Here is a 20,713-nt window from a genome sequence, read left to right as displayed (position 1 = left end):
TTATACGGACTTATATTCAGTTATGCCTGGTAGGTATAACTATTTATCCGCTTCACACAATCCTACAGTTTCTAAAATACATTTAGTACTGATTTCCGATTAAAATTCAATCAAAACCACTAGCGTACGATTTATATATAGAATACACACACACATACAGGGTGTCCGGGCTAGAGGTATACAAAAATACACACATACTTTAGCATCTGTAAAGTTTAATAACTTTCTTGTCCTGGTTATGTACAAAGTAACTCGGAAGGTTTTTATGTACGTAGGTACACCTCAATGTTAACACAATTTGTAGCTCGACACATATCCAAACGAATAGTCAAGTTCGTGACAAGTATTGGCCAGCATTTGAGGCGTTATTAGCGGAACGATACGCTGTCTCAAATCATCAAAATCGTGAACTTTTCATTGTGGACATCTTTAATGATGCCCCATGCCAAAATGTCTAATGGTATCAAATCTGGCGATATCGGTGGCCAGGCAGTTTATGCGCATGTGCGACTCAACAGCAGGACTGATCATCCAAGTGGACTACTGAAATCTTGGATCGATGGTCAATCGACTGAGCTTCACTACGAGACAATACAAAGAGCAGTTTTCCAATTATAAGCAGTTATTTTTGTATACCTCTAACCCGGACACCCTGTATATATTTAAGGGAGCTGCGTTCTACACAAAATATTTCGTGAATGCAATTTTTAACCTTCGTTTTGAAAGTTATCAAGGACAGAAATGATAATCGGGGATTATTTTGGTGGAGTGTCACTTAAGTGTTTCCAGAGTTCTTTGCTGTTCATTTGTTTGATTGATATTTGTAATTTAGTGTAGTTTTCTGTCACTTCTGGCGCTACGCGACGCTGAGGATGAATCACGATGAGCTCACAAAAAACACCCATTCTGGGATTGAACCCGGTGCACAAAGAAATACAAAAGTCATCCCTCAACGAGAGAAGGTCATTTATCCGGCACTGTCCCACGTATACAAAAGAAAATTGGAAATTCTGGCACTGGAAATATACAAAAAGTTATGTAACCGCCATCGTTACGCTGCTAGGAACCAAAATTGACGATTTCAAAGCAAAATATGGTCTTGCCCTGAATGCAGTCAACAAAGGAAAGTGGACATTGCATTATTATCCTGAAAAGTATGCCTTGAAATATAAAATTGCTTCCGAGTGGACGTTAAAGTTTTTTCATTGTTAGTGGCATTCACAAGGGAGAATAGGAATGGCTACTTCATAGGAATAAACCCTCTGGAGCAAGACAAGATCGCACGTGGGTCGTCTGTTTCTGACTGGTTTCGCAGCTGAGTCCGCCGAGCCGGACTGCACCAGTTAAAATTAGGAAAAGTTTGAAACAATGAGCTACAAATAAAAGGGCCTCTTTTGCTTTCCCCCGCGTGTGGAGGAGACACATAATTTCGCGGGCCGTGACGGAAAGTGCCGCCGTGATTTGACTTGCCCCGGACGCAAACTGTCCCTGGCAGACGCCGCCCCGTCTTGTTTTCTCGCCCGGCGCTAATGCGTTGAGAAGTTGGTCATTCTGAGAGAACCTTTTTTCCCTCGTTTTTTTCCCTCCCTTGATTTCTCTTTCGCACCGGACAGGACGCGCGGTGAGAAGAGTAAGGTAGGTGGCCACACTCGACGACTAAATTAAAAGCTGGCGAATCAACTCTTGTTTGAGTTTCCGTAACTCGCGGAGATTGATTAATAGGCGAGAATCGATTCGGACGGCTTTTCAGGGTCGATTGTGTCCACGTATCGCACAAGACTCTGGCTCTGTCCGGAAGGTACAAAGTATAATACATCCTTGAAGTATGGTCTTGACGGAAGTGACGTCAGCTAGTACGGTTCTAAAGCGTCAAGTTTGCGAGGTATCCCTTGATCGAGACCACAGGGAAGGGCACGCCAAGTTACAGGCTAGCTCACGTGACAAGTGTTGTTCATTTGTTTAAAATCGCGGAGGTAGAAAGCCAGCAAGTTGTTTGTTGCAGTTCTTCTAATGTGTGGAAATGGACGTATATTTGCAAATGTTATGTGATTTCTGTGGTGAAAAACAAGTGTTTAAACGTGCAAAACCAACGTGCCCTCGGTTATATCTACTGATCGTATTTGGCGCTGTAGTCGAAGTGCAGTTCGAAAGATTTTCACTTTCAGTCTACCAATTCAAGACCGCACTGAGAGACCATTCTCGAAGTATGCTCGCTTCAAGTACGGTGTTATATATCTTTCAGACACGGCCTCTAGCAACCTTCTTCTTCTGATGTCAGCACGGAATGCTTTCATTGTTCATTGTGTGTGCCCAATACTGCTGGTTATTTGCACCTGTCTCAAGATAATAACAATTATTTTACATTGTGTTACTATGGGTGCGTTCCGAAAGTCTTAATGAAACGAACGCATTCAACGAAAATAACTGGGCCCGTGAATCTGGTGAAACCAGTTATTTTACAGACTTATGGGACACACTAGGCGAAAGCGCAGGCGCAGCGTTTTGTTCAGAGAAAGTTTCTGCATGGCATCAGCGGAAGGAATGTCCTTATGGCAAAAATAAACTCTATTGTGGACACTGTTACTCATTTTAATCACATTCTAAGAACTGTCAAGGCATACTCATCTTGCGCATGTTGCTTCATATCGGTCTCTGTTAAAATTATAACACATTTTCCGAACTAGTGCAGTTTGAATCCATCAGCACGCGCTTTGTTTGCAAGGAGCAGACGATTCTCACGGAACAAACCAGCCTCCTGGCCCGTGCGTTTGGTGAATCTCGTTCTTGCACGATACGCACGGAATGCGACTTTTGGGACAGCATAATGAAACTCACGAAACGCACGGAAGCACTTATGGGATAGCCAGTTACCATAACTCGTTTACCCCGTTAAACTCGTGCGACTTTCGGAACGGGCCCACTCATTGCTGTCCGTAGATCTAGATAACTCGCAATAACGATGATTTGTTAAATAGATGACAATGTGCAAAAACCTTTTGTAACGTAAACAGATGATATAATTTAGTATTTATCATCACGTGATGCCACAAATGTAATGGTTGAATAAATACTACATTGCACCTAAATTAAGGATAAAAATATATATTAACATGGGGGGGTCTATATTGCGCAACTAATTCGGATATTGAATTGGCCAAATTTAACCAGCAAGAAAACCTGTTCAAAGTTCTTCGAAAAATAGTTTAATGTAGAGTAACCCGGTCACACATTCTGAAGGAACATGGAAACAAATTAGGGCTTTTAGGCAACCTGATTTTTTTTTTACATTTTGTCCGGCAAACTTTATTAGGCTCTATTGATGTATGCGATTTTTGTCTTAATATCCAACTAATGTCAAATTGTGAGAAAATGCCTCACTACGACATCCAACAAAAATGAATGCCTTGTGCTCTTTTGCATTAACCCTCCAGTACTCGCGCGGGTGACCATTGTCACCCAGGCCCTTTGTTTTCGTTACCGCCAAGCAGTGTGGCGGAGGGGAGTGGTAGGGGCTCCAGTACCTTCCGCCTACATTTCCAGCTACCTGACTAGTGTGCGTTTGTATGTTGTAGTGAGGAGTGGCCCGTGCTATTGCGCTTGAAAGTCAGTTGGGTGACACTTGTCCCACGCGCGATTAACGGCGTTATGAATGCACCAAAGCGTCCACGACTCTGTAATAACTCTCTTATTTTGGACGTATTGCTTGGTGAGAGTTCCGATGAAGACGATGTTGTGGAAAATGATAGTGACGATAGTGGAGATGACCATTTAGATGTCCAGGACGATCTCTTTGACACTGAAGAAGCAGATGAGCCACAAAAGGACCAAGTGAAAAATGCCGAAAATGACCTGGCGCCAAATGCGGAAGAAGAATCCAGTGATGAAGAGGGCATCCCATTTGCAAATTTATGCATGGTAAGAGACCAGTTTAAAAATGTAATGAAGTGGAAAAACTATCCCCTCAGCCCAGAAATGTAGGAACCAGAGCTGACATTATTTTGTGGCTCCCAGGACCAACTGGACAGTGCACTTGATTGCTTTGTACTTTTTAACGTTATTGGAACTATAGCTACATCAACCAACATTTATATTGACCATATAAAGGAGCATTTTAGCCGAGACAGGGACGCCAAACACACGAATGTTTATTGAAATTCGTGTTTTCATAGGCATTTTGCTACTAACCGGCTGTTTGGTGAGTAACTCTGCAGGGACTGGTGTGGAAGTCTGTTATCTTGCCATGAGTGTGAATGGATTTAATTTTCTCATGCGATGTCTTCGTTTTGATGACATCAGAGATCGTCAGCAGCGAAGAGAAATTGATCGGCTTGCGCCTATCAGAGAAGTTCTAGAACTTGTGGTCAACGCCTCAATCATTTACAAGTTCAACAATGCTGCAGCTAAACCACTAGAATTCCTGAAACGTTTGGCTTTGGAACTCATAAAACCTCTGATTGAGTCTAATCCAGCTTCCTTTCATCCCTGTACACCTGAAGAGAAGAGGAAAAGCCCTTCTTGTAATCGAAGAAACTCTTCATCCTGAGCGCAGACAACAAGGTAACAGTAGAGGTTGCTGCTATCTGTGTGGGAGGGCGAGACAAAACAACCAGAAAATATTGTGAAAAATGTGGACGTCGTATCTGTAGTGATCTTTCATCAATTGTTTGTACTCAATGCTTGGAATGGGAATAAGGTAATACAACCATTGCAACTGTAAAATATTGCTGACTTCTTAGCATTCTTATGTACAAATGTATTTCTGTAGTTAAACATTCATTTCAATCTTGATATCCAAAATGTGAAACAAAATAAGGACATTATAGGCCTAGTTATTACATTGAAATTTTCAACCTACAATATGCGTAAACAAAATATTACGAGTAACAAACATTGTTGTGACTATACTCTTTCTATATGTAAAATGCAGGGTACGCTTTAGCGATTTCTTTTGTCTTGTAAAAATGGCCAAAATATGTTAATATATATGTTTATGGATTCTCAATAAAGCTGTTTTTCAGATGAGCAAGGAATTTTACAATGTTACCCTCCATTAAAAAAAAGTTATGGTAGCCTAAAATTTAAGATATTTTTTCCATGCAAAATTTTGTTAAAGAACGATTTGCTAATTTTTTCTTTACAACACCTGTCTGATACAAATATAATACAAAAAACACTTTAAGTGTCAGTAGAATAGATTGTAAATATAACAAAACAAAAAATCCACCATATTATAATTAGTCTTTTCGAAATAAATAAAATACCTTATGGGTGACAACTGTCACCCACGCGAGTATCCGTGATACGGGATGTCGCGCGAGTACTCGAGGGTTAATGTCCAATCTTAAGAAATAAAGTAATAATAAATGTGGAAATATTTTAATATACTAATACTTATTTTAATAATTCTTCCTCAGCCAGCTCTACTCAATTTTAACTTTTTGTCGATTTTTATTGAATTTATTAGGCTTGCCCGTCCAGAAATTAAGTTCTGATTAGCCGTAAATTAAAACAAGAACATTGGTAGTAATTGTTATTTATTATGTTGATTACAGTGACCCGTAACTTCCTTTTGAACAGATTCACCACCGTTGCTCAGTTTTTTTTTTTTGTAACATGCCACTAAATTCTGTATGCCCATGCCATGTCTCTGCCTCCAAAGAGTGGAATGTTCTGTACACTAGCGCAGTGATTTATCCACACACCCCAAAGCAGAAAAGTGGCAATTAGAATGACAATACTTCAACATTAATTGAAAGGAACAATTTGTAGCTCTACAAGAAGCGTAGTCCAATGGACCATTTGATCAACTAAAACCAAAGTGTCAAGGAAGGAGGGTGGAATGTGCAGCATGGTCATTTCCAGGACACACTAGTTCCCTTGACAAGGCTTCGGTCAGCTCTAGGGAAGGGACATTGCCATCTGGAAAATGTCAAACAGACCTCTCGCTCTCTTTACAAGGAGCACACAGTGTCGACAGTTCAGTGCTTGAATACCTAAATAAATATTTCTGAAATACGTTACAGACTTGTAAATTCAACCCCAGAGCCAATGAAATTTATATTTTGTTGCATTTTCCTTTCGATTCTTTCATGTGAAAAATGTACGATGAAAGTAAGGGAAGAAATTGAAAGATGCAGGTTCAACTCAGTGTAGCATCTCAGTTTGTGCGTTGTCGTTCTGCTTAGTGTAAAATGTCTCAAACTTTACTGCAAAACTGGCTGAAGAAAGTAGAGAAAATGAAACCAGACAGAAAGAAACCGAAAGTGCCGAGTAGAAAAGCAGAGACATTATATGTAGGTATAATTTCTTCCAGCGGGTATTCATAAAGAACCAATATAAAATTTACTGACAGAGTATTCAATATAAAACGGCAAGTATTTCATGAAGAACCTAAGTGATTCATTCACTTAGGTTCTTCTTTTGTGGTCATTTTTGTGGTTCTAAGAGTTCTTACCTTTGTACAAGAAATTATATGTATTAGAAAGAGAGTTGTAAAAGGGGGGAGGGGTCCGTGTGGGGTGGTTGCCTCGGCACCAAGGACAATTAACAAGCAAGACCGATAAAAATAGAAAAGCGTTGTCATAGTCATAGGCGTAGCTATGGGGTGTGCCTAGGCACACCCTAATGAGCTGCTTTATCAAAGAGAATTAAAGACAGATATTTCAATAAGAGAGAAAATAAGCGGCAGTTTATAAGAAGTTGAAGATGTCATTACTTGGTACAAACGTGTGCATTATCGCTGATGAAACGAGTGTCTATAGATTTTCAATTTTTTTATGTCACTGGAGAAAGAAGATATTTACTGCATTCTACTCTGTACTACAGCGCTTTTCTTCAATACCTGTCACAAGCTGCGCGTGTGAGAGAGCTTTCTCCAAGCTTACCCAAGTTAAAACTAAATTAAGAGCAACTCAGAAGCAGGATAGATTGGAAGCCCTGCTCTTGCTATTTGTGGAACAGGAAAAAACTTAGTCTATTGATGTAAATGAAATTATTGATGAGTTTAAGAACATTGTACCTTTTGACAGACGTCTCTTGTTATAGATGACATGTATTTTGATGTATTTGTTTGTAACATTTATGAACATTTTGTGTGTGTGTAATTTCTATGCAATTTGATTTTTTTCTACTACATATATTCAGAAATTTTCAACACTGCCATTTAGTGAATTTATATTCTTTTACAAACATCAGTGCAGTTAAAGAGCCAAGTGATTGTGTTGCAAAATATGCTATTAAAAAGGTACAACCTCATTTTTTTCTTTGTGCACACCCAAATATAAAGTTCTAGCTACGCCTATGGTCATAGTGTTCTGTGAAATAATAACTGGCACCCTATTAAATTAAAGTTGGTCAGTTTGCAAAGATATAGATTTAGTAAAAATTGTCTTCCTCTTTATCTAGTCAGTTCCCTGACATAATTAATCTTTCCCAACTTTTCAGACTACCTGCTGAAAAACGTGGAGAGAGAAGTTTCGTTTGATTTATTGTACTCTTTGTGTTGGCAAGTGAAAGAAATTCTATTCACTTTTTAAATAATTGAAAATAAAGCACTACCTCAATTTAGAAGTGAAAATTCCTTGCCTTCCCTTTGCAGTTAACATGCCATGCGTTTATTTGCAAATGTTATTTAGTTTTCTTTTAAGGCAAAGAGGCACATGACTCCTAATTCCCTAGAGTCTCTTGTTCAGTATTTGAAAGATAAACTCTCAACAGCGCCAAGTGTATTTTCCAAAGTATTGTAAGGGTATAAGATTTCAATATGAAATTCCTTGACCGATTTCGTTCAAAAGCAATACCAGGTATCTATCAAATGTGCATCCCCAACTTAACACTATATTTTAAGGTCTTCATGGCCATTCATTACTGTATTTCAGTTTGTGAATCATTGTTTAAACAGAGATTTGAGAACACCACCAAAATTTGGAACTCACTCACTACATAGAACTACAGTATTAAAATTATATATATGCATATTTTCTAACTGAAGCTAGAACAGGAGGGGGCAGAGGGCATGTGCTGAGGTAAAGAGGATGCCGAATGAGCAAAGCAAGATTGTAAAGAGTAAACATCGTGGGATACTGTCGCTATGTTTAATTAATAATATGCATAGTCAGTTTGCAAAAAAATAGTTCTAAAAATTTTCTTGCTCACTTCTCTCGCAGTCATATTATATAATTCAAGAGTCATATTATATCTGTAGTTATTATTACTACTTTCCGACAGGCAAGCATGCACACACCCATGCACTGATATCTCATCGATGAATTGGGCACCCCCTCAAGATGAACTGAAGAGTTACACCTACGATGAGAACCATACAAATACAGTCAAAAAATATTGCGCAAATGTTTCTAATTTCCTTATTACTAGCTTATGAAATGATTCCTGGTAAAATTTTGTGTTTTTCAGTGTCATATCTAACGATTGATTAAATTAAGTACTGAACATTATCGGAAAGCAATATTCAAAACGTTAGACTGAAATGTTACGTAAAGAGGAGGAGGGGCTAATCTCTGGAAACATCTATGAACAAATTGAATTAGAGCGAACATTTTAAAAACTGTCCAAAATATGCACTTAACATTCCCAAACTTACACCCCCCCCAGGGAAATATCCTGGATAAAGCCCTGCACTAGCGTCGCTGTTAAAACACAAGACCTGTTAGAAACCGCTTCAGATGAAGGACGAGATGGGAGTTGATATGTGTGAGGTCGGACCTCCCACTTGAAATGATGCAAAAGAGCACATGCTCTGTTAGCGGTATGAGGTCGTGCATGATGGGTCACCGTTCCGTAAATTGTCTGACCATACTGTCTCTTATGTTATGGCAACCAGTCCTTACGCCTCACACAATTGCTGGTAGATCTCTGCCGGCATACTCTTCCGAGCGTGCAGACATCTCATTACGGCACTTACCTCTGTAGGTGAGAGCTGCCATCTTTCTCCTAGCGCTGTTAAGAATTGCCTCCATTCACAGCACCACAACTGCACCCGATTACAGCCTCATAAAACCTCCTCCTATCTTCATACATGTGTTGTGCTCAAACCACTAGGGGCATCTTGTAATCAAGGGGGTTCCGGGTTCGATACCTGGTGGAGGCACATAGTGGTTCGGATCCCACTTTAAATTGTAGGTCGAGACCCAACTGTAGGGCCATCAGAACTTACTTTCTGGATGCTGTGATCAACAGAATGTTTCTGTTTTAACATGTGATTAGCTAAATCGGAAAACTGTACAATCCAGTAGATTTATAGACCACTCTTTCTCTGAATTTCTTGCGTTAATTTTTTTAATTTTTCACCAGCAATAACAGTAACTTCCTGTTGTCAGTTCCACGGTACTCGGATATACAGTGAATGTTTGCACTGAAGAAGTCCCATTGATAATGTAAGGAAACATAACATTTTGTTTTGTATAGTCCCATTGCTTCACTTTCAGAATATATATTTCCGAGAAGCAGTTTTAAACATTTAAAACACACGACATTGTTTTTTTTTTTTTTTAAACAGATACAGTGTTTCAACCATTTCTTTAGACTTGTTTAAAATGCAGTTTGATACTTGATGTTTGATAGTGTATGGTTATTTGCATGATTTGGAACTGTCTTTCCATTCATTCCATGTTATTTTGTTTACTGTACACATAAATCTGTTCATTGGTATTGAATTTATATTCAATTAACAAAGAAACATACCATGATGAATACCGATGGGCTACTTTTAAAACACCTGGCTATGGTTTTTTAACAAGCAAACTGAAATATTAAACAATGTGTTGTTTTTTAAACTAAATTTGAAAATTTTCAGACACCAGGTACTCTGAATACAATTGTACTTATCATGCATCCCAATCATTATGATTGGGCAAAAGTGGTACAAAAGAAAGAAAGAACAATTTACTTTTCTCTTACGAATGCGGAAACCTGCAAACGGTAAGCAAGTCTTTTTCTTTGCAGAAGAGGCTGTGAACGAGGTGAAGAGGCAGGCTGTGGCAGAGTTGCAACGAGCAGTTGCTGCCGCAGAGACCAAAGCATGCGAGCTGGTGGCAGCTGAGAGGGCGAAGATGGAGAAGCTGCTGCTTGAAGCCCGAAAGCAGGCGGCCGAGGAGGCGCTGGCAGCGGTCAATCAGCAGGCAGAGAGCAGCGAGGTGAGCCAATCACCAGCTTCATCTCAAAACGTGAGTTTAACATATAATAGCAGGGCTGGAAAGAAACATGATTTGTCTAATGACATTACTATGTACAGGTGGATCAATAAGTTTTGTGTGTATTTGGCTACCTCATGTATGAGAAGGATGTCGCTAACTTCACAGGCCAAGATGCAGCATAAATGTTTGTTAATATGTTTAGGACTGACACTTCGCATCAATTCTCGGAGGAAATGATGGGACATCACTGGGTAAAGTATCAGGGATGAGAATACTAAAGATATTGTTATGTAACTTAGGATGTAAAGAAAATACCATCAGATGCTTTTAGAACAGATAGTACATCAGATGACAAAGAAAAGACATACCTGCACATCTTTGATTAGAAATTTATATTTATCACGGAATGAGAGGATACTACTTCAATTTTGATATATGATAATTTGTTGGCAGCAGGAATGAAATGTAGGTTCTGATAAATGGCTCAATGTAGACCATGTTACGGTCATGCGATGCAATAGGCAGTCGAGAAAGTGCAACTTTAGAAGAAGTACATATTTTAAATATTTAAACTGTTTGTAACTGGGCAGCATTTGTCTCTTAATTTCTCTTCCTAGTGAAACAGATGTAGTTAATTTGTATTGAGAAGATTTTTCTATAAATTTCTTCTAGTTACTAAAAATGCATGTTTTTCATGAGCATGATTTATAGCCTAATCCAGTGGTTTTCAACCTTTGTGAGACCATGCCTCAGTAAATTAAAAAAAAGTCTATGTCCAGATTCCAACTATTTTACTCGGAAAATATATTTCTAATTTTTTTAAACTTTATACATTAATTAATATATACTTGTGATATTAAATAATTATGGCATAATCACAAAGGGTAATAATTTATTACAGTTGAGACTACTTAGCTCAGTTCTGCATAATTCTGTTTTATATATCAATTACTGTAGGTCCCAGCAAAATATAATTTAAAAATGTGTTAATTAAACCTTATTTGTAATACATTTATACATAATGTGGTGTTATACATACTAATTTTCATAAAATACAGTTGATTTGTACATAACCAAGCTACAACAATGTCACAGAAGTGACTATTTTCAATTGCTACTGGTCGGCCATGGAAAACAGAAAGAGGAAAAGCACATGTTTGATCGGAAAGTAAAATTTATACAGGAAGTGGATGCTAGTCCACATAAAATTAAAACTGAAGTAGCTGCAGATTTAGGCATCGCTTACACCACACTTTCACAGTCATTAGTAAAAGAAATGCTATTTTAGAAGATTTTTAAAATTCGGTAGTAAAACTATAGTGTTTACTGTAGTATTTCAGTATCAAAGTGTTCACTAATAAAGTGGAAAATGTAGGGTATTTATGAATCAAACTTTTATGACAGAAATAACCTGTATTACGTATATCTTTGTTCCTCAATACAGATACAATTACAGTATATTAATAATGATATGACATGGTATCTAAATCTGATTTGCAAATAATTCTCAGTTATACGTATTATTTTTCTCTTCATCTTGGCATACGTATAACTCGGGTTCAACTGTATATATGGGTTTGTTGAGAAATAAAATTGGGTTTAGATTAGTTGTGAAACACTGGATGTAATGAAATATTGTAGTTTCCTTAGGAAACCAATTTGGCATGTGCTGATTTTCACTCGCATATTAACATTTTAAACACAAAGAAAATTCAAATTTAGCAGAATATTTCCACTAGCAATTTTTTGGTTATTGAAAATTACTGGGCAATTAAATGACAAACTTTAGGACAACTCGCGGCCCAGTGGCTGAGAAGCACTGGCCTTATCTATACTAAAGAAAGCAAGAAATAATTCAAAACTCTCACCATTCTCACCATTAGCTAGGCTCCAAGGGGGTGGGAGGGGACTGGCTCTTCTAGTTTTGCTTTCCCCCCTCTCACCTCTTTGTTTTGAAATTCCCTTTTGGTATTGTCGAGAATATCAGAGACGTGTATCAAACACATAATCTTGCAATGTTCTTAAATAAGAAATGTCATTACATCATTTGTAGTTTGATTCTCAAGTTATTGATTGCGAAAATAAGCGTGGCAAATTTTATTTTAAATAATTCTGATCTGGCAATGATCAGCTTTTAAAATTTGCAAAATATATTTTGGATGCAGGGAAGAATAATTCTCCACACCATTCAATTTTTAGCCTTGAATTTTGTTTCTGGAGAATATTGAATTGTATTTGAAATTTGTGTTTTTGCTGGAATAGCCACACTGTAATGGAGCTATGGGCTTGTGAAAGTGTTCTTGGTGGAAACAAATATGACAGTCCAAAAATGTGATGTACATTATTTTCATTTCTGACTTGCAACAAATGTCAAATCACAAAAATACAAATCAAAGGGCCATTGCTGGCACTTGACTTTTCAGATATGTGAGCAAATTCCCTGCATTTCTTGCCATTTATTTCCATGCCCACAGCTCCAAATTTACACTCCTAGGAAAAAGTATAGACTTTTCTTTGTCTTCATAAGTACTCTCTGTTGTGAAAGTATTTGACTGACATCATTTTATTTAGGATAAGTGGGATGATTAAAAATGAAGTGCCAAGATGCAGTTGAAGAAGTTGGTCCCACAATAGCTACATCAACTAAACAACCTATTTATATATTATTCTAAATGTAATGCCCTACCCATATTAAAAAGAATCATGTTTCAACCAGCCTACATATTAAGGTAAGGAAGTTTTTGGTTTTAATATACACTCCTCACAAAAAGTTTGGAATATTTGTCGCAACAATATTGTTGTATTATCAATAGTTAATATGCACGGTGGTATATGTCGGCAAAATAAACACGAGCAGGCACAGATACCATGTGATGTTGCATTCCAAGGCTATGCCTATACCTAATGCCTAATATAAAAATATGCCAAACATTTTGCGAGGAGTGTATATATATATAGATTTTTTTTCACAAGCAATGAAAAACTATAGGGATATTGCGTGTGTGACAATTAAAAATTGATTTAATAGAATTATGAAGTTCTTCGTGGTGTCTTCTAACAAATTAAAAAACTTAGTATGGTGACATAGCCCCAATGCATGAAAAGCATTAACACTGTAGTATATTTTGATTTCATTTGTCTGTAAAGCATATAGGCTGCAGATGCTAATGATTTTTTGATGGTGAAATAGGCAAATTATATGCGTTCACAAACATTTAAATCTTAATAGAATTCAAAACAATAATTTCCAGATTGATTAATTTTATTTACATGGAGGAAGACCACTTTCGTGGAATGCCCCTTTACCTTCTGTAGCGGCAGCTGGTGTCTCCTTACACAGCAGTACATTCACACCCAAATAAATCTGTAATGCATTTAAGTTTTATTACACTTGTTGCAGCGACATCTTCAAAATATCAAACGATCCTGGATTTGATACGTGGTGAAGGCACAGTGGTTCAGATTCCATTTTCAACTGCAGGTCCAGTCCTGATTAGTCCATCTGTGCATAAAGTAGACTTGACTACAACTATTCCTGAAACTTGTTGGAAGCGAAAAGTACCCAGATCACATTAAGAGGCCATATTTGCTACCTATTCCTAGGTCTAGTGGAGCTACACCCAAATCTGGATCTCTACTCAGCATGCTGACCATCACCCATAGGCCACACCTTGGTCATCAAATGACTGTTGCATCAAGGAGTTTAGTTCATATAGACTTTGTTCAGTTTGTATAACATTTGTATTTTTTCCTCAGTGTTCAGAGCCTGAAACTGACCTATGTCCAGCACTTCCTTAAAAATATTTGGAAACCTGGAAAAGTTGTATGCAGTGGTGGCTGCCATGCTGTAGATTTAAGTAGTTAATTTAAAAATTTCCCAGCATGCTATAACCAATACAGTGATTGGCTTCATCACATGTTTTTGCCATCCTGTGAATTAACACAACCCCATAATGCTTTTCAGATCTTGCAAGGAATGTAGGGTCTTCACTCTGGAAGATCATCTGCTAGCATGCTGCAAACAAATGTAGCAGGGTAAATGTTGTCATATCAGGATAAGAAGAAAGTTTTGTCAAACTCATCTGTCAGAATGACTCATTATATTAGCACCAGCTGTAAAAAGTTGAAACAAGAATTAACAATACTGTTTAGCCTTTACTCTGTATTGGTGGTAAGTTATAAAGATGGCAACTATGAAATAATTCCTGGCTTCCAAAAGTGGTTGGTGTCTGCTATGCAATTGTATGTTAAAATTTTTATATTTCATTGCAATTACTTTGAGTGTCTACATATCAGCCATGAGTACAACCACATCCCCTGGCCTGAACAAGGTACACAGTAACTTTACAAACCAAATCTCATCTCCTCCATATTTTCTTTCCCCACAAGCCTGGGAAGGGAATAAAGTTTTCCCCATGCCGACATTATTTTTTATCTTGGCCCAAAACTTCCATTTTACCTATATCTGAAGATACAACCTGCTCCTGCGAAAATTGAAAAAAATGTTCACACTCTGATAGTGTTTTTTGCCCCTCTTAATATTCTGTGAAATTCAATACCTAGGATGCTGCTTCACTAGAAGTAAATATCGGAACCATTTCTGCTTTCTTAGTACAGTATAATACTATTATTGTTAATTTCAGATTAACTTATCATACAATTTACAACATATCTTTGCTTGATTGTATGCTCATAAATGAACTAGCATGCCATTTTAATTGGACATAATTCATTGTCTAGTGCTTTAAACTATAGTTATTCTAACACTATGTCTCGAAAGAACACCTCTTCTCTCATCTTCAGGTGAACAAGATGAGAAGAGAGGCCTCCTTGATGGTGTAGTGGTAACATCGTTGACATTAGGTTCGATGCCTGGTGGAGGCACGTAGTAGTTTGGATCTCACTTTAAAACTGTAGGTCCAGTCCCAATTAGCCTATCTCTGCATAAAAATGGACTTAAAAACTCGAACAAAATGAGAGAAGAGGTGATCTCTTGAAACCGTGTGTTAGAATAAGTACTAGACAATGGATAACGTCCAAATGAACATTGCATGCTAATGTAGACTCATTGTCACTACCATTCAGAGAATTATCATAACAGAATTACATTTTAGCATTCCGTAAGATATGATTTTTAAAGCAATCCATGAACCTATGATGAATATTACCTACTTGAAGTTTTTTTGTTTCTGCATTGCACAATTTCATAAGTTTTTTGGTATCAAGTCACTTCTCAGTTTGCGGGCAGTGGTAGTTGCATTTTCTCCCCTTTGGTGGTGCTGGTGTGTTTCCTGCTTTGCACTGTCTGCTGTGTTCCTGTTCTTTGCGTAGATGGAGGAGGGTCGTGTGGGGGTACTGCATCTTTTCTTTTCATGATCTACCATTTTTTGAAGGATGGAAAGACAAGTTGAGTGTGCCTCTCCATTGTCCAGGTTCAGCTCTGGTTTCTGTTGGATGATGGCATGGGTTTCTTTGGTAGGTTTTCTACGATAGAATCGGTTTGGTGAAGTATGGATGTGGAGTGGTTTGTGGTGAGGTGCTGTGAAAGGCCTGATCCTGGTGTGCCTTTTTGGGCACCTTTTGTACGAGTTCATCAATCCATTCTTGAACCATGTGGATAGTTCTGACAATGTAGTTGTCGTGGCATTGGCATGTGGCCTTGCAGACACCAGGGGATGCAAGTTTGGGTAGGGTTCTTCCAATTTGGGATACAGGTTTGTGTGCTCCTCTGATGTTGAAGGGTTTGAGGATAATTTGCCTGATGTGGTATGGAAGAGAGATCCAATTGGGTTTGGGATTTTGCTTCGGGTTATCTCTGTCTTGTTAGTGTCTGAGCTGGGCTTCTGATTTTACGCACCTCATGGATAGCTGGCGCTCAATGTAACCGTTGCTTAGTTCAATTTCAGTGATGCATGCTATTTCATCATGGAGTTCATCTTCTGTGCAGCTGTGAGGAAGGCTCTTCTGTAGAAGTCTAGCTTTCTGTTTTTGGGGTGGTTGGATTTTGAGTGGATGTACTGGGGGCCTGAGCCTGGCTTCCTGTATACGAAGGTGATAAATTTGTCCTGGTGATATCGGATGATGAGGTCGAGCAAATTCAGATGGCCATTTTCTTCCTTTTCAACTGTGAATTTTAAGTTGGGATGTATGAGAGCAATTGGGAGGTGGTTTAGGTCTTTGTCCTGTTTGTAAATGACTAGGGTGTCATCGGCATATCTTCTGTATATGAGTATTGATTTCTCTGCCACATGTAGTTCAATGTTGGACAGGGGTGCAGAAAGGGGCTTGTCCATCGCTAGGCCTCCTGTCTGGTGGTAGAAACTGTCTCCAAACTGAAAATAGTTGTGGGCGAGGCAGGCTGGTAGGAGGTTGCAGATTTCATCAGTTACGTATGTGGCTGTGCCATTGCTGCGGAGCCACGTTCTGATAGTCAAGTGCAAGGCTGATTGTACATATCAACTATGTCTATGCTGGCTAGCTTACGGTTGTTGGCTTTGGCCAAGGAGGTGACAATTCTTTTGCTTCAAGGCAGTTGGTTAGCTTGTCGTCGCGAGCAGTGAGTTTCTGGAGGAGCCATTTGGTCATGTGTACACTGGGTTGATTGATTCTTAGAGGGATTCCTGATTTATGAGTTTTTGGTATGTCGTATGCACATTGAAGAATGGGGTGGGTGTTGATCAATTTCTTACTTTCGCTTCTTTAGAGGAGGGCACCGTTCTCTATGGCTCGGCGGGTGGCTGTAATGTATCTATTTGTGGGATCCTGTTTCAGTATTTTGTAGCCTTCAGAGTTTGTTTTTAATGAATTTTGTCACTGTATTGGCAGTTTTCCATTATGACGTATTGATTACGTTGTCAGATTTTATGCACCAACATTTATTGTCCTGGTAAGCATTTCCGAAAATGGACAATTTGTTGTTTGTTATTATTTATTGCCCATACATAGTTGATATGTACAATCAGCCTTGTACTTGACTACCAGAACGTGGCTCCACAGCAATGGCACAGCCACATACGTTAACTGATGAAACCTGCAACCTTCTACAAGCCTGCCTCATCCACAACTACTTTCAGTTTGAAGACAGTTTCTTCCACCAGACAGGAGGCCTAGTGATGGGCAACCCACTTTTCTGCACCCCTGTCCAACACTGTACTACATGTGGCAGAGAAATCAATAATCACCCACCCAGAGTTTACTCACATAATATACAGAAGATATGCCGATGACACACTAGTCACACTAGACACACTGCACCACGCCGAGCAACACAACGCAGCAGACGGCCCAACCACTACCCAGCAATGCCACCTGAAAACACACCAGCGCCACCAAAGGGGAGAAAATGCAACTACCACTCCCCGGGAACTAACAAAGAAGTGATGGGCTACCATCTCCATTCCAGACGTGGTACCCTTAGTGAATGAAGGCAGTGAGCCTTTGAAATTATAAGAAAAACTATCCGTAAGTAATACTTAAAAGAGCGTTTACTACATCCACCATGAACTATGATGAATAGTTGTCCCACTTTTTTGTACGTTACTGCACACTTGAAACCCTCATGGAGGCTTATATGCATAAAATTGTCCTTCGTTCTCCTTTTCTATTGTCATCTGTGTTTTCCCTGTGATCTAGCAGGCATCTTAATCTCTCCAGATATCTCAACTATCCCCCCCCTTTTTTTTCCTCCCTGCTGTTGCTCTTTTATTTACACTTGCATATTATGTGCTAGCACACAATTACACTTTCTTGATGCTTCTTAAACTCAGATTTATGTTTACTTTCAGAGCTGCTGGAACTGTGGACGAAAAGCGAATGAGACATGCAGTGGCTGCAACATGGCCAGGTACTGTGGTGCTTTCTGCCAACACAAGGACTGGGAAAATCACCACCAAGTTTGCTGCGGAAGATCGCTAACAGCAGCAGCCGAGAAGTCTGCAACACGATCAGCCAGCAGTTCCCGATCGGCAACCCCTGTGACCGCTTCCTCCTCCACGACAGTCGCCGAGAGTTCCAGCAAGTGACGACCTGCCCGCTCCCAGCGTGGTCTCAGCAGTCGGGACAAAAAATGACAGAAAACTGCTGCCAGGTTTGGCAACCAAAGAAAAAAGGTGAAGACCTCCGCTCATTGCCACAAAACTGGAAAAGAAATTAAGTAGCAAGAACAATGCAGCAGCATGAACTTTGTGCACAGACAACTAACATTTTACTGTGTGAAACAAACCTGCTGAGCATTTCAGATTTCTTGCACTATGAAAAAGAGTGGCAGAAACTACGAGTAAGAACCAAAGAATTGCAAATGTTGCAGACTTATCGCCAAATATGAACCAGGATCTTACTAGATGTCAGTACAGTGTGGAATACTGTATTATATTTGTTGTGTTTTCAGCAATTGAAACTTTAAAATATATCAAGTTAAAGGTGAACTATACCAACAGTATTACAAGAGTGCGGAGTATGACCTAGAGCATCACTTCCATGTATTTATACATTTTGTAATGTATGATGGCACATCATAAAGTAGTTGAAAACTAATTTAAGTACAAGAGTTATCGTGAATTTTACTTGCAAATGTAAGTGAAAAATCTCTTGTACGAAATTCTGGTAAAATTAGTCAGAATCATCTTTGGTCATTGTAAAAAAATGCAAACTGATGGCCGTGAACATAAGTAACCAAGAAACTGTTGCTAAAACAATTTTCATTAATTGAAGAGGTTTTCTCGGGCAATCAGCCAGGTGATTTCCAGATAGGCTTCAGAGATCTAACGTCACTCTCATCTTCAGGGATTGAAGTGCAGAGATAAATCAGGGTGAAGTTTTATGAATTTGGTGTGGGAGGGGTCCGGTGTAGGTGTGTTTCTCTGACGTCCGCACTCCCAGTCGACTATTGCTAACCAGGCTGGGTCCAGTTGGAGTCCCGTGTCCCTGTTGAGGTTTTCCTTTTCCCAGTGTATGGCTATTGCTGCTTTGATGAGATGGTCCAAGTAATTTGATGATTTATTGAAATGAAAATGAAAACCTCAACAGGGACATAGGACTCGAACTGGAGCGTGGACATCTGAGAAATGCCACCTGATTGGCCCACCACCTATACCAGACCCCTCCCACACCAAATACATACAACTTCACCCTAATTTATCTCTGCACTTCGATCCCTGAAGATGAGTGTGACGTTAGCTCTCAGGTCTATCCGGAAACCACCTGGCTGATTGCCCGAGAAAACTTCTTCAATATTCGCCGGCAGGAAAGCTCCATGAATAATTTTCATTAAGGATACACAAAGATTAAAATTACCAATTTCCTAAGCAAGTTGCCTTTAAAACCAAAAACTTTCAGATATAATTTGCTCCTACCAAAGTGTTACTTAAAGTAATCAAAATTTTGTAAACACAAACATCATTGATAATGCTAGCAAGTAACATAGAATCTAATTTTACGAAGGTCAATGATTTAAGAAGGAAAGCCTTCTAAAGACCCCATTGTAACAATATTTTTCATCCTGTGTACAAACAAACCTCATACAGACATGATAAACCTTCACTCTTTCTTTAGATTCAAATAATGTGCATGTTTGAGTACTTGAAATAATTTCTTCAAGGCTGAATAGATAACTTAAGAACAGTTCTTAATATCAAAGATGGCAACTCCAGCGTTAACCATTGTGTTACAATATTTACCTACTTTCGTTAAGCTGCTGGCATAAACAATGTTGCAGAAAATCACAACAAAATGTCTGCACATGCATATGCCTTGATAAAAATATACTTAACAGTGTTTGACTTTGCAACTACTTGTTCTTGAAGCGATATATCAAATTCTTGAGTTTTTGTTTTAAGTCAACTTTATGCACAAGAAGGCTAACCTGGACGGACCTGCAGTTTAAAGTGATACACATTTCAAATTCTCAAAATATATTTTAACAAACAAATTAATGTCAAATACCTTAGAATTAGCTAAATTTTAATTACAGTCAACATTCATCACCTGCCTTACAATGAGAACTTGTGTTGAACTGCTAAATCACAAAAAAGTTAGATTGCTATAACTCCAGAACATTTTTATGAATATTAAGATGAGTGGCTTCACTCCTTGTTCCATAATCATTTGAAAAATTGTCTATGCACAGCCCAAGGTTCAACAACGGAGGAAGTTTTGCATTTGTGGCAGACCTTACTGTGCTTGGTAACAAATTAAACCAGACATAATTAATATTTGCTTGTACCATGCGTCCATTTCGATCTGCAGCCGAGAGATCGGGAGAAACGTGGCGGGCGGCGCTGACGGAGGTGCCGACATTTGCGGCCTGTAATGCCCGCATATTTTTATGGACATATGCAGACATTTATATAAATATTGCAAAACTAGCACTAACCTGTGTTATAAGAGTTGTTCAAAGTGATGTCCATCTACACGCCTGGGAATTTCTGTACAAATTGCCTACACACGTCTCGACACGAGTCTGTTTTCACGTAAGTGTCATACATAAAAATTCTTTGTTCTAACGTGAACCTTGCGACTGGCATTCCAATCTGACTGACACAACACACATACACACTGCAATAACA

General features: G+C 38.7%; 1 protein-coding gene across 4 annotated transcripts in view; it reads left to right on the top strand.

Moving 5' to 3' along the window:
• The window catches only part of LOC145980092 (protein CBFA2T1-like), a 509,444-nt gene extending 490,542 nt beyond the window's left edge, over positions 1–18,902 (top strand). Inside the window, exons 8-10 of one of the 4 annotated variants that reach the window (XR_014440826.1) lie at positions 9,961–10,151; positions 12,723–12,880; positions 17,936–18,011. Coding sequence is in view for 2 of the 4 variants with exons in the window: in XM_083113091.1 (XP_082969217.1) it covers positions 9,961–10,181; positions 17,936–18,172 (458 nt within the window). In the remaining 2 variants the exon portion in view is untranslated. Of the gene's footprint in view, positions 1–9,960; positions 10,182–12,722; positions 12,881–17,935 lie in introns of all 4 variants that reach the window. The other 3 variants (XR_014440825.1, XM_083113092.1, XM_083113091.1) reach the window with 3 other exon arrangements.
• Positions 18,903–20,713: the final 1,811 nt, after the last annotated feature.

The sequence above is a fragment of the Lepisma saccharinum genome, chromosome 27 (genome assembly GCF_977018435.1).
Source record: "Lepisma saccharinum chromosome 27, izLepSacc3.1, whole genome shotgun sequence".
Taxonomy (NCBI): Eukaryota; Metazoa; Arthropoda; class Insecta; order Zygentoma; family Lepismatidae; genus Lepisma; species Lepisma saccharinum.
Note: the sequence above shows the minus strand (reverse complement) of the source record. Positions and strands in the feature narration are given on the sequence as shown.